The 20,225-nt window shown below is 38.8% G+C and overlaps 1 protein-coding gene across 1 annotated transcript; it reads right to left on the bottom strand.

Annotated features, from left to right (window-relative positions):
- Positions 1-3,788: 3,788 nt before the first annotated feature.
- On the bottom strand, positions 3,789-11,751 carry LOC131888170 (uncharacterized). Its single transcript, XM_059236958.1, has 3 exons — positions 11,262-11,751; positions 4,542-4,580; positions 3,789-4,438 (listed from the first exon to the last, which is right to left on the bottom strand). The coding sequence occupies exons 1-3, from the start codon at positions 11,488-11,490 to the stop codon at positions 4,179-4,181; spliced, it is 528 nt and encodes a 175-aa protein (XP_059092941.1). The 5' UTR covers positions 11,491-11,751; the 3' UTR covers positions 3,789-4,178.
- Between the last annotated feature and the right edge of the window lie 8,474 nt (positions 11,752-20,225).

Genomic DNA, 20,225 nt, shown 5'->3' with positions numbered 1-20,225 from the left:
TATGATCTGATTAGCCGCTACTTGGTTATGAAGGATTTAACGGCCCTTTACATTCATACATAATTTCAATATAACAAAAGCAAAAGATGATTTTTCTTTTTGTTGCAAAATCTCAAAATAGCTTTCATGGCATTTTGCAGTTCCATTGCTGAACCTGCCCAAAGAACCAGGTCGTCTGCATATTGAAGTTAATTGATTCTATTGTGCTTGATGGAGGAAGGGAAAACAAAAAGTGCTGGTGAGAATATGACAGCAAATCTCACCATCTAACTTTCCTGGAGTCGTTCCCTCCTTTCTAACTGGAGGTCCATCGGTGAGTACACCATAGACTATGATCAATGGTTCTCATAATTTGGGCGAAAGCTACGACCAGGTCGCAATTGCTGGAACAACGACGAGAGGACATCCGAGGTGTCCGACCTCAAAATGGAGGCTGTATCAACAATGGAGAAGAATACTTTGAAGTTTAGTTGTCCCGGTGTTTACAATTTCTGATGAACTGTTTGCTCAAATGCCATAACTTCTACTTGCTATTTTCATTGCTAAAGAAACAAAAGGAACAGTTTCTATTAAATAAGCACCATTGAGTTGAATTTGATGTATTCAATTCTTTGATAGACCAAATACTTGTAAAAAGTTTAAGTAGCAACAACTACATAGACAAATCATAATTTTTCAATTTGGCTGTTCCGGGATTTACAGTCTTTGCAGCGGGTTCTAAAGTCAGTCAAAATCCAAACCAAAAAAAATATGCCTAAAGGCTGAACTTGAGGAGTTAATCGTTCATCTGATCATGCCACACAGAAGAAAAAAGAAGGTCCCAAACAAGGATCAAGTTAAGAAGGAAGCAGATAAGGGCCCAAAGGACAATAAAAGGACTGACAATGTCCTACATTGTGAAAAATAGTGAGAAAAGTAGTCGAGAAAGTAGAAAATTGGCTAAAAGGGTGAAAAAATGAAAATTTGGTTAGATTTTTTCTCAGGTTTTAACTTTGTTTTTCAGGCCTAGGTAATCAGGGACTCTAAAGAGAGGAAGCGAAACGGCTTTCCCGTGACCGCCAAGTAAGGCCATGGCATTGAATCAAGACATTAACTCTAGTATCAATTAAACAAGATTATCCTTACTCCACAGTACGTTTAAGTGGTTTTAACTAAATAATGATCCCCTTGATATACAACTCCATCCATATACTAAATACTTCTGAATTAATTTTGAAAGTCAGAAAATAAATAAAATACCCATGAACATCAAACTAATCAAGAACAATCAAATAGTCTTTCAAATCAGCGCAATATTGCGTAAAACTGGCTCAAAAACACGCATAGATAGAAAATTACCAAGAATCATTTTAAGAATTGATGAGGAACTTACACTTACAAAATATAAAAGAACTGTATGGAAAAGGCAATAAAAGTGAGTGCATGTACATGAATGTTAACATATTAGAATATCCGGGCTGGACAATTGATAATTTGGTCTTAATCCGCACATTTATTATTGTGTATTTATTGTTTATTGAGAAACCACTCAAGGCACCAAGAGCTGATGATAGAAGAGTAATGGTTTGACAAAAAACATCAGGCATTGGTGAAAAATGAATGAGTTATCTTTTTGTAGAGTTTAAATTTCTACTTATTAGGAAGTTTGCATAAAAGGCAGGCATTATTGAAGGGGCACAGAGTAATACCAAAGTACAGTAGACTGTATCTCAATTGGAACTTTGGACTCCAATAGACTGTTTCTCTTGCAAAAGCATCCAAAATAGTCAAATAAAACAGGTGCCAAATCTCTTAAGATATATTATTCCATGGTAATGAAGCATCCAAATGAGTTTAAAGAACAATATGTAGCTCAGAGCTACAGTATGCCTAATTTTGGATTGAGGGCCATTCCCAGAGTGAGAACCATAGTTTCATAACAAACGCGTCAAATTACTTGAAATTTGGTCAAGATGTTTCTGAAACATTTTTCTACAAATAATATTAATAGCAAAAGAGTTTTGACTCATTGTGTATAGAGCAAGTTCTCTCTAATTAGCACTTTTCAGTTGTTGTACTTTAAGGACATGTTTAAAGTCATTTTAAGTATGTTTAGATGCCTGGTTTTGAGCACATACCATCAATGGTTACGAAAATTATATTAGTCACATATTTTGTAAAATAATTATACCAATAATTGACATTCAAAAGTTTCAACAGCAAAAGTTTAGGCCTTACTTGGCGGGAAAGGTTTGGTGATCACCCAAAAGTGGCGTTTCCTTGCTTTAGTGTCCTTGAGTTTATACACTTTGAAAGTTGCATTTTGGAGGAAAATAGATCGAAAACTGACCTAATTAAACTTCAAGCATGCACGAAAAGCAAATGATGACCTCCTTGGATAGCATGAGAATAAATGACCTTCTTTCTTTTTCGTAAAAATTTCCTTAAGACCTAGTAAATGTTGGCATTCAAAACTTATTCAGGATTTAAATTTACCGATTATTTTTTTCTTTAACATGGAAAACTACACCAGTCAGTCATGTAGCTGAAATATTACTAAGATATATTTTAACTTTCAAATTTGTCACTTTTTGCAATGATTATTTTCTACGTACCACAGACTTTTCCATCAAATGTTAATGAAAACTTCTCAAACTTCAAGATCAAAATCAAATGAACACTTGGCTCACAATTATGACATCATATGTGTGAAATGTTTATTTTAAGGTGAGTTTTATATGACATTATTAACTATTTTGGCTTTTTCTTCAAGCTTCAGAAAAGCGTAATATTTTGACCAATTTTTGAGACATTGAAAAAGCGTATCATATTCCTTGGCCTTTATTGTAAGGATGTACAACCGGAGCACTTTGCAGTCAAACTTGATCCAAAATACAACATTTGAAGGGCAATATCTCAGCGTGTGCTGAATGGGTGCTTACTAAATTTCGATTGAAAACCTAACTAGGGATACTCATAATATCTGTTAAATACGTTTTCAAAATACTTACTTCTTGTAAGTTTTCAGTGGATTGATATATCAATCAGAGCTACTTTTAATGATATATTGTTTACCTAAGTTGATTCTTGTGTTGTTTCTTCTAGAGAGCCTTAGCTTTAACAATGAGAAACGCAACTAGAAGTCTTGGAATTTGAGCAAAATCTTTTTAAGTGATGTGGGTACCACCGTGGATCGTTGCAAGAAAACATTTTCTCATCAAGTGTCATCACAAGTTCTAAGTTGATTGGAGTGGATTAGAGGCTCTAGAGTGGATCAATCGAAGGACAGAGATCCGGATTTCTTTGGTGAGTGTGGGGAGAAAGATTGTTCTCTAGATGTGGCCTGTTTATAGCCTCTGTTTTGGAGTCCCAAATACCATGAGTCCAAAATTTTTAGTAGAGCAGCCCTTCATCACATATGTCAAGCATGAGGAAAAAGAGGTCATCCAACCACTCGATCATGAAAGGTTCAATCTCATAGAACTAAAGAACACATTTTCGATTATTTCTCTTTTTCCGAGTTCATACAACTGCAGGTTGGTATAAAAACACGGGGAACAGTGATACAACTGGTGATCCCTCATCAACATCCGTCAGGTCAGAAAATATGTATGTAATGTTCCCAAAAGTATCCTTCGTAAAAGAGAAACTATCTATGTTTTCGGTTCTGATATTGGAGTTCCATTGATGACCGACTTGAATAATCATTCCTAAAGTGTGTGGAAATAAAAGGCCCTTGCCTCTCGTAAGAAAAAATGTGAATATGCTTCACTACTGACTATTATACAAATTCAAACATACACAATGGCTCAAACATACCCATTTATTCGAGCAATGTTTGTTTTGCATAATGCCGGAGTTTGTGTCGCAGAGATTACTCCTCCTTGGTTTTTATTTTTGTGGCATGACTGATTGAAACGACTATTGGCCAATTGAGCCTTTCAAATTAAATCAAACTGAAGCGACCCCCAACTAAGGCAGGTACAGGTAGATGAAAAGCAGCCATTTTTATGAGGGCCATATGAATAATGCAAAAACCTTGTCGGTGCCTGGCTACATTTTTATTAATAACATGATTGATGATGACTGACAGGGACAAATATCAGTATTTGTTATCGTGGCCAATTGATCTCCACTGTCAACACCAATTGGTACCCCACAGAGCTGTCGTGGCACTGGTTGTTAAAACGCACTTGAATTCACTTTTGAAAGGAGCAATCTTGTCTGAGCGAGATGGTCCATGAGTTGATAGAGCCATTGGTAGACAAGCAGGAATCTTTGCAATGACATCGAAGGTCGTTGGACCTGCGGGTGACCTCAATTGCCTTGGCCTTGGCGAATTGGCCACATAGAGGTATGCACTCCTCGGGGGACATGCCTTGAGTGAAACGCAGCTCTTGGTAATACACGTGGGTTTGGTAAAGGGTATTACAACGAGACCGGGTCTGGACAGGGCACACTGAAAGGAAAGGTCGATCAGTCTGACCCAGGCTACTATTGCAGGACACATACTGTACGTATACCCAATATACATACGTAGATTGTGCATGAAAAATGCATACCTGTGTATTCGGAATTCTTGGACGCTGTGCCGAATACCCCTGAAAGACAAAGAAAGTGAGTTTCGTTACATATTGGGTCGATAGATAGTTGGGTCGCTGTTAAAGTCATTCATTACTGAAAGGACTTACATGGCACAAACTTGTTACAGATGAGTCTTCTATGACGAGACAACTGGTGCTTCAAAGTAAGCGATACCTTGTGTGGATATGTCATCGTGGACTCTAATTTATGGCTTTAATCATACTTTGAATGCCTTTCATTGGCCAGTGATGGCAATTTTGGGCTCCTCCCTTATTATTGATTTCTTTACTGAACCAACCAACAAATAAAAGCTTCATGACGTCCAAGCTGTTTTTGAGAAGTCGTTTGAACTCATGGGGCCTTCGTTTCCTCTGATAAACCGGTTGACTTTGAGTGTGAAGTCCTTAATTTACTCGTACTTGGGAAATGATTTTGTTCCTCTGCCGTTCCATTATTGTACGTACACGGTGTACAATTTAGAGTTTAACCCAAACAATCAATTTTCCACGGAATTAACGTTTATTTCAAATGTGATGTGACCTAGGACGTCGAGGCAAGTGCACCTCAAATACGGATCGTTCAACTTAAAAGTCCTCCAAAAATTCGTAAGAATGTACAAGCTGAAAAAAAAATCAATTGGGCCCGTGAACCAAGGCAATTCTTGGAAGAGAACCCTGCTCATTTAAAAAGTTTCAACTATAAGTATGGCGGCTGATAACGAACCGAGAAAGATAAAGGGGAAAGGACTCTCTACTTGGCATGTGGACTCATGAGGAGAATGGTCTGAATGAGCATGGGCTCACTGATGATTAAGGTTCTCAAAATTATGCATAAAATAGGACCTCAATATGCAAATAAAGATGCAATAAAATAAGCCAAGGATGCAAATAAGGACGCAAATAAACTTCAAAGATGATTTATATTGCTATGGCATACTAAGGTATTTCAAATAATTTGTTAAGCTGGACACATATTTTTCAGTAACATGCTCTGATTCCAGTGGATCAGTAGCTGGACAGTAATCTAAGACGCAATTTTCATAACAATCACAAGTGTGGTCAATACAACTGCTTTGACTAGTCCCCTCTACGTAATTAAAAGCCAAAAGGAACACTTCAAGTTTGGATGGCAGGTGTCTGGGATAGGTACAGCATGGAAGGAAAATTCAAGTGTCTTTTTTGTACCAAAGGAAACCTACTTGTTACAATTACAAATCGTCTTCAGTCGACGCCATTCTTTGAAAGTCCTCAGTGAGTTGCTGTTTCCAGAGTGTTGTACAATCGTCTGTGTCCTAGGAAAGAGATGGCAGGCGGGACCCTGAATTGTCAAGTGCAGACATACGTCAGGGGTGCCAATATCTCATCAAAATATCGCAGGTACAAATTTTCGGCCCAAACAAAATCAGTCAAAAGAAGCCTAAAATGCATAAAAATGTGAAAATGTACCAAAGATGCAAATGATGCAAATAAAGATACAGGGTGCAAAAATATTCAATGAAGGGCCCAGGATGCAAATAAATGTTATTTGTGTAAGTTTGAGAACACTACTAATGATCAACCAAAAGAGCCTTCATCTGTCCACGATAACGGGCGACCACAAGTGAGCGGAACATCTTTAACTGCATATTTCATAAAATCTAAGAATCTTACAACATTGTATGAATCTCCAATTTGATAGCAAACACAGATATTTAAAAAGCTATGTAGCACATGCTCAATAACCACCCCTGACTCTCACAACAGCATCAAGTCTGCCATTAACTGAATGGAAAGATGGAATAATGAAATGAGGTCACAATCGATGTCGACTCAATCAGATCTAACGCCTGTTTGAGGGAACCGACATTGCAGGTTGATTTGACCCCAACCCTCCTCTCAAGAATGGGCTCTATGGAGATGTCCATGACGTTGTGGTGTGGTGAAGAAGGGTGTCAAACATGTTTGCCCTTTCGCTGATCTTTTGATCTTCTCATCCTCGGTATGAAGATGAGGGGTGGTTTGAGGCCATTGGATATCGCATCAGCCCAAACCAGGACAGAGTCTAGTTTTGGGGGACAAAATATCGTCCTCGGATTCTCAAAGTGTTTTCCAGGATTTTACCCAAAACCATTACCGATTAAGAGTATTGGAAGCCGCTTCTATCTTAAGAATCTTCTCATCCGACCAGATCGCATGAAGATGCTTCCCAGATTCCATCCAATGCAAAAGATCTTTGCTGTTTACTCATTTTGAGGTTGTTCAGACTCTTTGCAAGTTTTCTGGATGATGTGACCCCCTTCATGAAGTTTGATTGCTAATTCTTTTAGATCCATGTTCTAGGGCTGATTTTGATCACACAAAACACACTTGTGCCAAAGGTGTTAAGCAGATGTTCGATCAAGCCGAAACCAGTAATATTCAATGGTGCCATTCTCAAACATATAAATTTGGCACAAAAAAGTGGACTGTCCCACTTCATCCTAGTCACCCTGTAATTCCAGCCGTCTCAAGGTCTCAAGGCGTTGGATAATCCAAGGACGACGTCTCACTGGACAGAGACGGTAGGTGGGGGAAACGTAACTTTTATCCAGATGAACCGAATGCATTTTCCTTCACACAAGTTGGACTTTAGTTATCTCACAAAGCGTTAGCCAATTTTGATCTCAATCGAACGTCTGCGTCAAAAGCAATGAGGTCCTGAAACTCAACACGACGTGGGCAAAAAATGACTTGCTTAGCACCACCTTAGTAAGATCTTTCCGCCACGGTAAGTGAAAATGCCCGCTATTTTTTCGTCTATTCTCACATCCCTGGTTACTTACTTCGCCCTGGGAGAATGTTGAGTAAGTGAAAAAGGTCTTGGGGGTAAGATGAATGAATCAGGCGACCAATTGTTCTTTTGCCGGTAGCAACAAGCATTACGGGGCATTTGTGGAAAGGGGGGTTTTTGGGTGGGTATATATTTTAAACATTGTTACATATTAAGTTGGAAGAACAGGTAGATGGTTTATTGAAAATGGAGCAGGGAGAGTAAGTGAGTAGAGAAGTGGTTTTTGAAAATGGAGCAGGGGAGAGTAAATCCTGGAAGAAAAGCTAGAAGAGTAATGGCAAGAGGAACAACAATAGTACATACTCAATGCGCAACGAGACACTGAACATAGAAAACAAAAATTTTAATGCTTATCTTGGTTGCTCCAGTTATCATAATATAAATCTTGACACAACTTCCCTGGTATTCATTGCCTCTTTCGAAAAAAGGATTCATGCTAGACAACAATGCTCTATGCTAGGTCAAAAAATATTTACGCCTTGCAATGATGTGTAGTGTCATGTTGTTACGAGTATTATAATTCAATAATTTTAATAATTACATTTTTTTCCGCACAAAAAGCATTTGATCACTTTTAAAAAGACTGCTCACAATCTGCAACTTGAAATTGACGTTGGGAATTATGAGGATGGGATGGATAAAATTAGAAGATGCTTTTGAAAATATGAAGATATACCTTTTGAAAGCATGTTGTTCGAATTTATGACAAAATCCTCTGAAAGGTAATATATTTACAATGAATGTCACGTTACCTTGACAAGGCTTCTTCAACACTGTTCTCCATGGTGATGTTATCAACCACCCTCTGTCATAAGGAGAGCTCCACACATGTTTTGAAAAATTGGTAAATCATACATTGGGTTTGTATGTAGCAAATAATTCATTCGCGATCACAGAAGCTCTTAAGTGGCATGGCCAAATTGATTTCATTAACGGCTGTCATCAAGGGTGTGGTTTTGGCTGCGAACGAATGTATCTAGCTCAAGTAGTCCGTTGGCTTGGAAAAGTTGTTTCGCCCGCCACTTATAGAGTCCACAATAATTGATACTAGATACTAAAGCTTTAGTTTCTTCACAACACAGGTCCAAGAGGACGCACCATTCAACTGATTTAGATCATCAGCCATCATGACTCGTGAGGTTTCGGAATATTTTTGTTAGGTTTCTTCTCGGAAAATTTGTCTTATATATTCGCCGAACCTCTTAATTTGCTCAGGAAGTGCATTTTTGTCTTGTATTTGATTTCTTTACAATGTATCTCAACAGTACGGAGCATTTAAGTGTTTCATGTGACTACTGGGGTTCCTTAAGAACGGCCCAATTCTGCTCAAAGATGCCTTAATCCGAGACAGTGATTGAAGTTTCATGTGCCAAGTTGACATGTTCTTTAACACGCTTGCTACCTTTAGTTTTGGTTTAATTTAGCTACATATCTTGTTTCCCTACGTATATTCATCCTTTTGATATACTGGTACATTAATAAAACCCAGAGAGGAAGTTATTGTACTCAGATTTGTCTTTAAATAATGCAATCTATCATTTTGGTAAATCTTTTGATGTTAAGTCTATGACGCAACAATGATACTTTTCATACATAAATCTTCTTCAAATTCAACAGATTTATAAATATGCACGCCTAGTTTTGATCAAGGGATTAAGAACTGTTGCAGCAGGTCTTTGAATTGAAGATATCAACTTTTTATTGAGGTCCAACACTGCTCACTTCAAGAAATAATTGGTAACAACCTGAATGATGTTGAATTAACCCATTGTAACTTTTTTAACCTGTTTGGGGAGTTCAGGTTAGAATACTTTACTTGACAAAGATATTTCCTTTCTGCCTTGAAATGTAGTCAACCCGTTTTTTTAATACTTTTTTTCTCTAAACTCTAAGCTTGGCAATTCTCAGCCAAAAGTGATGTGACCAGGTTTGTTTTTGCTTCTTTTGGGCCAAAAAATACCGGACATTTTCATCTTACATGACGGAAAATTGCGTCTTTCACTCGGGTTGCTACTCCCTGGGTCTGAAAACTGTCGAATCGGAGAGGAACGTGTTACCTCGGGCCACCCTGAACCATGCAGTCAACCAGATTCATGGCCTCGTGCGTGCTCTGCGTCGACCTAGGGAGGCAAGGGTAAGTAGAGCCAGTGCCGTCGGAGGAGCCAAGGACGGAAGGAGCGGGCGGCTCCTACTCCTCCACCTCTAGCACTTCTTACTCTTGCCTCCTCAAGTCGACACAATGCACTCGGACATGAAACTGGTCAATTGCATGGTTCAGATTTGCCCTCAATCCACTTACTCTCCTCCTCTCTAGTTTTCCACCCCCAGGGAGTAGGAAACCCTCGTAAAAGAAATAGCTATACCAACGTGGTGCTAGCTCATTCAATTTGCGCCCTCCCTGGCCCGAGTTTTAAACGCTCATAACTTTTGACACAGACGTTCGATTGAGATCAAAAGTGACCATTTCTTTCTGAGGCTATAACTGAGTCAACTCGTCTAAAGAGAAATGGACTTGATTGAAAGGAATTGGTATTACTCATTTCCCCCACCCCCGTCGCTATCCAGTGGTGAAGTCGTCCTTGAATAATCAGTGGACACTAAAAAATGTCTCCATGTTTAGACCAAATCGTTTTGACTAAAATATGTTCCTTAAAGTGGGGAAAATCATCACTCGCTGCGTTTTTTCTCTTCGTCGACTATGAATCCAATGAGAAAAAGAAAATATCTGTTCCAAAAATTGCACTGGCTTATGGGCTGATAAAGCAAAAGTTTGGAAATGCTTAGTCAAAAATCAGTGGAACTTGGATTCAAACCAATTGAAAGAAGAGAATGCAATCAACGATTGTGCAAACTTTTTCAAGAACAATATTGCCGGTCAGCTTAACACTTTCCCATAAGCCTGAAAGAGGATTGTAAATCTATTATAATTAGATGGATTGATGTTTCTTCTTCAAAAACGGTTTGTTCATAAACTAACAATGGCGAATAAACCTACCGGACAATAAAATTTCTTTATGTAAGCATCTTTGTAAGCACATGCCCCTAGGTTCTGGATAAGCAAAAGCTTGCTTTCACGAGGAACTCGGCAGAAGATTGAGAAATAGCATTACGATGATTTTGAGGAAGTAATCAATTGCAGAAGAAAAAGAAAGGCAAGAGACGCAGAATAACAACAACATAAATGTCTAGTGAAATGTATTAATGGAAGACAAAACAATAAGAGGTAAAATGTCATATAATTTTCAAGTTTAACAATTCTTATTTTGAACACAAGTCATACGATGGCTATCAAGTATCATTTAGATTTTCTTGCGGCGGATGAAAATATTTCAGAAACATGAAACCTAAATCCAACCACAGGATTCAGATTCTTATTCAGGGCGTTTAAAGAAGGACTAAAGAAAACTGGCTCCATCCGAACAAACCCGCCGGTTGTAATCAGGTGACGATTGGAAATAGGTCTCAAAGCCAAAATGAAGTACATAGGACTATTCTTTGCTCTCAACCCAGCCATTCCCGTGAAAACAGAGCGTCAACTCCAAGTCTGTGAGCACGAATTCTATACCCCATGATCAGTAAATATGAACAGAAAAATCCATTTTTCATAAAATATCGAATTGAAATTTGGACAAGGTTTGATGAGACAGTTTCTAGTCAACTTTGATTCACACGTTTTCTCAATGGCCACCCCAATCATAAGTGACACCGGTAAAGAAACTGGTTGCTTTTGAACCGCATCATGTCCTATTCTATTGAACAATGGCCCATCTGCTATTAAGCACTACTGATCAGCTTTAGCCCAACCTCATGTTACTATTGCAACCTTGCTCAAGTTGTGATGCTGGGCATGTTGACACTTTCGTTTTTTTATCAAACCTCGTTTAGCTTACCTGATGAAAGTAAAATGATGATCGTTAAAGTCAGGGTGGCCAAGATGAGAATACAATGATTACCCAGGTTTGGCGTGGAAAAATCCACTTGCTTGGCTGCACCTGGTTGATATGGCTTGACTGCCAATTTCTTGCCCAGAGACTTGGAATCAGCTAGTTCACCGAAGCTGGAGAAATCCCCAAAGGTCTTGGGTTTCTGGCTCGGTGGAGGACCCTTCTGCAGATTCATGATAGATTGCTCGGGGAAACAATGCACATTTGAATTGACCGACTGAAACGATCCAACTGACTGACCACTTGTTAACGAACCCACTCCCAGGATCAATGGCCAAAGAAGCCACTAGAAGTACCTCTGTCGATGGAGCCGCATTGGAAGGAGCATTAGGCCCCACTTCTCGCGTTTTATTCAAATCAATACGTGCATGCACACTTCATGAAGTGGACGTGCTGTTTTGCTCATTGCCCATTAAGCCTGACGCCAGGAGTAGCCAATGCATTAAAGAATAGTCACTCTCATTATCCTAGCACACGTTTCGAATGGTCTCCTTGGCAGAGTGCTCTCTATTTGCATTGTTTAAAGACCATAGAAACTACTAGTAATACTTATACAGGGCATTTCACTCCACATCATCTTCCTGAACACCGGCATCGACTCCTGTATACGAACTGCACCATTGTCATAACTAGGGCCGGCCAAAATTTGCAGATAAAAATGGTCTTTATTGACAACAAATTTGCATCAAAAATCAACCGAACTTGCACAAAAAGTAGCAAATAAACTTTCCCAAACCTGGGCATCAACATGGTCTGATGGGATCAAGGGCTGTTTTTGCCTTCCCTATCAAGCAAAACATACATATTTGTATCATAATATCTTCCAGCACTGGGATTTGAACCTGCTATCCCTAAGGAGCAGATCACTTGTTCACGATGCTTCCTAGACTGATCAGCATTTTGTACATCCTTAATATTTAGTGAAAAAGATAAATCTCGGCTCATTAGCAGAAAAACAATCATTTCAGAGTGTAGCAAATGTATTGCAGAACAATTTTGTTAAGAAAATTAAGCTTTTCAGGTTTCTTGAAAATAATAATAAATCAATTCTTCCCAAATTGACCATCCACATTATGACCATTTACCCCACAAATCATGAAAACATATCATCTTGTGTTTGATTTTTAAAGGAGAACTTCATTACACAAACAAAACTGAGTTCCAACATGTGAAATAGAGTATGTTAAAAATTGCAATGATTAAAAAGCTATTTTAAATGGATGGAATACATAAGCATGCGGTTGGTAATATGTCTACTTATATGGCAATCTATTTCATACCTACGTCCACTTTCTAGCAAAAATATTTGAAAGAAAAAACGGGAAATTTATCAATTTTCCTAAAATTGACCAGAATTTCTAAAAATCATTATGAATTTGCACAAATATTGGTATTCTGTGCTGAAATGGCTAAAATTGCATCATGAATTGCAGAAAAATGTCAAATATTGCAATTAAAATTGCAAAATTTGCAGAAAAATCTGGAATGTGCAAGTTTTATTGCTAAATTTGCAAAATTTACAGAATGCAAGTTTTGGCCGGCCCTAGTCATAACTCATGATCCGAAAGGATTCAAAAAGTTGCCACAGACCTGGAACAAGGTCGGTGGAAGCAGCTATTGCTCTGCATCCAATGCCAAGCTCTTAAATAAAAAGTTGTTTACGAGTTTTTCATTTTTATCCTCAGTGTTTTTATGTCACTTTTACCTTTTTTCCTTATTTCACTAAGTCTAGAATCTGAATTTTATCATACGGCACCTGGTATTCGATTGAGCGCCACACATCCACATACAAAGACTAAAAGTCCATATACAAACCGATCAGGCAAGTTCAATGCCTTCTTTTTTGTTGCGCGTCATAGTCGAAACGAGTAAAATCTTAATTCAAAGTATTGGTCTGAATTTGCGAGAGCTTGGACAGCAACCAAACGTTGGTTTCAAGCAGTGAAAAAGAACACAAAAGAACACAAATGTTTGTTCAAAACTATCAAGTTTATCGCTAATTGTTGTTATGGCCAAATCCATGAACCGCTTTTGCCGACTTTTGTTATTGCTTACATTTTGAGGGGGGGCAGGGTAACATCCCCTAAAACCTAATTCTGCTTAATCTAATGAATTTTGATCCAGTAGCAATGACTGATGACTCTAATGATTGCAAAGCTGTTTGGTCTGATTAACTTGAAAATAATATTGCTTTTTCCACTTTTTGTTTTTGCTTCTTAAAGATATTCACCATCTCAAATTGTTCTTGTTTGGTGAAAAAAGACAATTGCAAGAAGAATCCAATATATTTCTCAAAATGGTTGCTATATTTTGGGTTTGTTCTTAGAATCAAACTGATTTATAAAGCAAAAGCTCGGTTTCAATAGAAATGGTGCTTATATCAGGTTCGTTCTCATAACTGAAGTTGCTATGACGAAATTTCATTGTATTCGACAAGTTATCATAAGTTTCGAATAGCAGTAAACCCTGCGCAAATTAACTCTGCCTTGGTGGGATTGTTTTATTCGTCGTCCAGGCGTGTTTTGGCTCACCCTAACATTAATAAATTGGTAAAACACCTCATAATAGGGTCTCGGCAACTTTCAAAATTCTCATTTCCAAAGGTTTCTGATTTTGATTTTTTTTGCTTGCTCTTCAGAGGAGCTCCACTTACATGATATATTCAAAAAATCCACCCAAATTTCAATCTTTCTGCGATAAAAGGTACACAGTCAAATATACCAAGATCCCACCTGAAAGTTATTGTGTGGACAAGTTGTTTTTTTTCGGCAGTAATCAGGTTTAAATTAGACACTCCACTATTAGATGATGAAGGCAAGGACATTGAGCAGGTCTCATCCATGAAGGATTTAGGTGTAGTCCTCCAAGATAATGGAAAGTTCGTTAAGCATATCCAGTTGAAAGTTGGTAAGGCTTTTCAAACATGTGGTTGGATTTATCGCACATTTAAGTCCAGAGATAGTATCACGATGCTAACTCTGTACAAGTCGATTGTTCAGCCGCATCTTGAATATGCCTCACCCATTTGGGCTCCGATTAGTTCAGCAGGTTTGCAAAAGGTCGAGCAAGTCCAAAGATGTTTCACTAGGAACATCACAGGAATGAGAGAGCTCTCGTGATGAGAGAGACTAGAAAAGTTGGGACTGTACAGTGTTCAGAGAAGCTACGAAAGTGTACATTGTCAAAAACATATATCCATGAGCTTTTGTGCCAACCCAGGATTTAGGGTCAATTGTTGTGACCGTAGAGGCTTAACATGCGTTTTGAGAGCAACTTCAAGCCCTCGAGAATCCAGGCTAGTTGAAACAATGAAGTCCAACTCTCTTCTTTCTCGGGCTCCTTCATTGTTTAATTTGCTGCCCTCAAATATTCGTAGGCTTATGTAGGCGTTGATCCAGTAGCAGGATTTAAGTCAGACTTGGACAAGTTTTTGACTAAAATTCCAGATCAACCTTATATTCAAGGATTAGCCAGATCAGCCAACTCCAATTTGTTGGTCGATCAAATAATATATACAAATAAAAGTCAAGTAAAATGAATAATCTTCTCGTCTTGAACTGCTGGGATTCCAATCCCAGTAGCGGTAAGGAAGTCGGCATAAAAAAAAGTACGGAAGAAATTTACAGACAATGCCTTGAGTTGTGTGTAACCTGAAAACATCACAACATAATTTTTATCTCATCAGGGCTTTCAACTCTCCTAAAAAGGGATTTGCCACTTAGTTATTTGATCCGGAGGGACGCAGTCGACCAAGCCACCCCCAGATTCTCTGCAATGGACGTGATTGTGGAATTCGGATTTGCCGTTGCCACCGCCTGGTACTTGGTCAGATCTACTTTTAATTTTCTGCCACTTCAATTGCTATCCTTGAGGTCATTCGTACGTCGTAGACGGTTTTGGAGTCGAACTTGAGGTGCTTTGTGATCTCCTTGGTGCTCGTAAATCCGCGCTAGATAGCCTTAAAAAGTAATCCTTATTTTTCTTGTTTCAAACCAGGGTTGCCTCTTGGCTTCAGCCTAACTTTTCCCTTACATTGGAAGCGGCTGGTGCCGTTACTTTCCATGTTTTCTGGCAACTTTGATTCAAAAAGGATGTTTATACCCCATCACCACTATTATGGGTGTAGTTAGTGTGTCCATACAAAAATTCCAAAATCAGTGTTAAATTGCAAAACAATCTGATCAAAATTTTTGATCAATCCAACATACAAGGGTTAACCAAATCCGCCAACTGTAATTTGTTGGTAGATCAGATATTACATGAATAAAACAAAGAAAAATGTTTTTTTTCTCTCTCTTGAATAGTCCATTTTGTTCTCTGGAGGAGGGCCAAAGCGCAAACAAGGGAAGTAGATCTGTCGTGGGAGCAAAACGTGCAAAATAGCGAATCCTTTTACAAAGAAAAAATGGGTAACCCAAGAGAATAATCAAATATGCGGAAAATGGCCTAAAATATAATAAGAAATGCAAATGAAATCTTTAAGATGACAAGTGGCGATGCATTTTTGGAAGTCTCCCTGTTTCTAGCGTACTTTTTACATCAGATTTGATATAGTTTTGAATAAAATTAAACTCATAAAACTAAATTGAATGTGGTGAAGGAGATGATTAACCTTACTTCATTTCCAAATGTTTCAGCATCTAATCTGCATTAATAATTCCCTACAGGGTAAGATAAATTGGACAGCCAAATTTAGCAAAAAAAAGTTTAGCACAAAGAGTAGAATAAGATGCAAAACAAATGGAATGACTGTAAATATAGATGAAGCATACAAAAATTGGGCTTATATAAAAAATGTTGTCCCAAATTCCCCTCCCTACCGTGCTGTAATGCTGTAATGGCCCATATCACTGGATGGCCCGTGAACCCAGATGGTCCCCCCTGTGTGAGGGAGATGTATTGCAATGGTTGACCCCATGCTCGTGCTCATCCCATGTACCGTATACTAGGCATTATATAAAAGGGATGGTTAAATAAAGCTAATGAAAAACGTGTTTTGGATAGATCATTACAACCCTTTACCGAAATTACAAGACAGTAATTTGAGCAGCTGTGCTTCAAGGTTGTTCCTTGAAATCACAATAAGCAATAAAGAACCCAAAACATGTTTTTTAAATATTTTTTACGAACTTTATATCATTACTGAGAGCAATTTGCCAGAAAAAATGGAGAATGCGTGTTCCGCCCACCAGCCAGGGGTGAAGGGTCCTGACTTATTGAATTCCCGTGGTGAACGGAAACATGGAACTCAACTCTTGACCCAAACACTAGATAGAATTACCTTGATAGCTCTGGAAAATGGAGAACACCTAGTACAAGGGCTTCAATTTCTTAGCCCTATCTTAAGGCCTCCGGTTATAACCCTAATCAGGGCATACAATCAATAGTTCGAGCTTCATTTATCAGGGCCTCAAACAATCATCAATTGACTAAGGATACAAATCTCTAGCTACCTCTACTCCCCATGGTCCCAAATCAATCTCGGTTGTCTGGCATATACCGGGACCAATCTTCAAGGCTAACCATCCTGCAAAATGTGGTCACTATCCTAGTCTAAATGCGTCTATCAAAGTCGACCTCTACTCTAGAGTCTAACTACTGATTTCTGCTACAAGAGTGATGAACTTTTTATACAGTTGAATACAAATCACTTGCTACCTCTACTCCCTACGATACCAGCACGATCTCCGTCGTCTGGTAAATCTAGGCTACACTGTATGGCAAACTGTACAGTTCAATCTACTGTATTCATCACAAACACACCGCCTATCAGCTGTCTTGCTCCGTTAAGAATAGTGGGGAAATTGTTGGGCCAATAAAAAAGGGGATATTCACAAATGAAACAATGAATGTAGGTTACTGTTCGATCCGTGTTGAGGTGGTTCAAGGGAGATCCTCGGATGACGTCCACTCGACGGGATTGAAGGTCCACTAACAGAGTGACGAAGTGCTGTACTCAGACTCGGCACTTCCCCAGGTCCTTTTGCTCTTCCGCACGGCTTCCTGGGTTTCCTACTCCCATACGATGACGATCTCTGTCGTTCGAAACAGTTCCCACTTCTTGGCACCACAACAATGGCAAAGTCCCAGCATTTAGCAATGGCAGGTGGTTCTTCCTTGGAGAGGTTCAAAAACTGACTTCTCTCATCGAGCTCCAAACTGAGACTTGTGTCCTCATTGAAGGACGATGGGCCCCTGTTCTCCTGGAGAACCAAAAATGTGACTCCTGGTTATAAAACATTCTTTTTTTTTGTTTGGTTTTTCAAGGGCTTTTCTAAACGCTACAGGGAATGCAATCCCCAGTACTATTAAAATGAAAGGTTATAATTCGTCTATTTATTACCTTTCAATCTAATTCCTCCTTGGATCTGAGAGGGTTGTGATAGGCGGTTGTGGTAGATCGGGATTTCCTGTTTCTCCTCCCTTCAAACATGTAGCCGACATTCCTCACCCATGTTTGTACTCGTAGCTGAGCTGACCAGCCCCTCGGGTACTGGGGCTTTTCCTTGGTGATAGGAACGACGTAGAGATCAATTCACACCGAATCCAAAAGCTCTTTGATACGACCGGTTCCTGTGACATTGTACATCTATGATCAAGGGCTGGAGGAGCTACTTGTGATCGATTGCGACGTCTTTGCGAGCATTGGGTTGGCATTTGGATGACATCTGGCCCTCAAACGGACACACGTTGGGCGATCCAACGTTTTCACAAGACTTCAACATACATGTCTCAAGACATTTTGATAAACACCGTTCCGTCAACTATCGTTCATCCTCTACATCATTTATCCATATCATATCAGGATGATGTTCTCGATTGTGCGCGGAACAATGCGCACAACAATAATTTACGCTTCACTTTTTCATTATTTAGGTTGCTGAATGTCCTAACGTTCCAATTTTGAGAATATCATGAATAGGAATGATAACACAGTTTTGAAATGAGAAAAAAGATCCTAACATATGCAAAGATGAATTCAATACAGCGTTATTTTCATGTCGCCGTAATTGCACAGTTAAATCAAAACTGGGCAGTTTTCAATGTTTCCAAATGGAGCTACTTATCAAAAACAATATTGCATTGGATAAAGCCAGACTTATTTCGCGTGGCATTCACATTTTTGGAAAACACACACAATCCCAAATGAATCTCAGTCTGCATAAGAGAAAAATGAAACACCCTGTTGGGCCTTTTGAGGTTGGTGGGGAAGCCACTAGTAATGTAGAGGCTATGGCTAACATGTTAGGAGATCAGTTCTCTAGTGTGTTTTCAACTCCAAAGAATTTAGGAGCGACTGCCCATTGCTCTATAAATTGTTGAGATTGGCAAAGCTTGTCAAAGATTCGAGCCTTTTGCCGGACCCGCGTTTGGACTCGAAAAGTCCGACGAAATGATACAAGATCGAAGGACTCGTAAGAGTTCGGCTATTGATGCTAGCGACAGGATTATTTGTCGGTGACGTTTTCTTCTTAATAAAAGTATCCTACCTTCTTCGTAAAGTGACGGAGTAGATGTGCCGACATTTGAAAACTAGTGCAATTGAGAGCATTGTATTCAACCCCTCTTCTCATCCAAGTCACTTTTCCGCATCAAGTAGTAGCAAAGGCCATTCTTGAGCATTCTACCATGAATTTGCTCATGGGTGGGGTCATTACAAAAGTCATGCCGTACCTTAAACTGTATCTGTGCCCGTATATGCCCATACTCTTTCTTATACATTGTGTTTCCACGTGCAGCAACAATCAACAATAAAGTTATCTGACCATTTTCTGCCCATGGGTTAATTGAACGAACCAACTTTCTTTAATTTCAATATTCCTACTGAGGTAAAGCTATATAACGGGGCCAAGGACTCAAAATCTCTGAGGAGAAAGCAAGAAAGTCGGTAATAAAGATAAACCAATTTGTCTTGTTTAGTACCCTCAAGCGTTGAAAATCGCCAACGATACACTATTAATAAAACAAAGGTTCCCTCAGAAACAGCCATGTGAAACTTTTTATGGTGATTGATGGTGAAAGTGGTTATCCTCTTTTGAGATTAAAACATATCCTCAAAATGGAGAAAACCTGTGCGTGGAAGAAACCCAAGCTCCAACTGGTTATTTAAGCATTATTTGATCTAACCAAAAATGCAATTGCTCCTAACCCATAGCCTTTGCTCGGGCTTGAGTCAATATTTACTAATGGCCGTTGATATTCCTGTTGAATGATGAGGATCATTTTATTTGCTTAATTGTCACAAAAGATATTTGTTAACCTCCGAAGGACCAAAACTCGAAAATAAAATTTTTCTTGAACACCTCTCTCAACACAACTTGAATCAAGGAAGCAACAAGAATGTGTGTCAAGTAGCTAAAAGAAGATAAAAATGTGACTCACATCTTCAAATGATAAATGCTGAAGCTAATCATCACAACCAATAAACGATGATACTGATGATGAAGACAAAACACTCTCTTAGTGTAGTTTCCTTACCGTTTAGGTACAGATATTTAGTCAATAGCGGGGGCTTTCCTTATGTGTAGCTTAACAAAGTGAGACTTGAAGAAAGTCCATAACACACATATCCAAGACACTTTGAAAGCACTCGCCATTTCATGCTGTCGAGTTTGAACAGGAGAGTGAGGGCTTGCCCAAGGTTCTCTTCACATGAGAGGGCACAATGAAATGGAGAACGCGTTTTAAGCGTTGGCCATGTGGAGTTTTTGAGATCTGAACTTGAATAAACTATTCAAGAGTAAAGAGTAACCCCTATTGAATACGCAGTTTTCTTTTTTTGTATAAGATCTGATTTTCAAGGTATAATTTTCACTCAAAACCGTTTGAAGCCAATTCTTCACAAGTGACCAAAAATTTGCTTTCCAGCCATTCATGAACACAGAGCTAAAAAATAAAATTTTTAACAAT

The sequence above is a fragment of the Tigriopus californicus genome, chromosome 10 (genome assembly GCF_007210705.1).
Source record: "Tigriopus californicus strain San Diego chromosome 10, Tcal_SD_v2.1, whole genome shotgun sequence".
Lineage (NCBI taxonomy): Eukaryota > Metazoa > Arthropoda > Copepoda > Harpacticoida > Harpacticidae > Tigriopus > Tigriopus californicus.
This window is presented reverse-complemented; position numbering and strand designations above follow the sequence as displayed.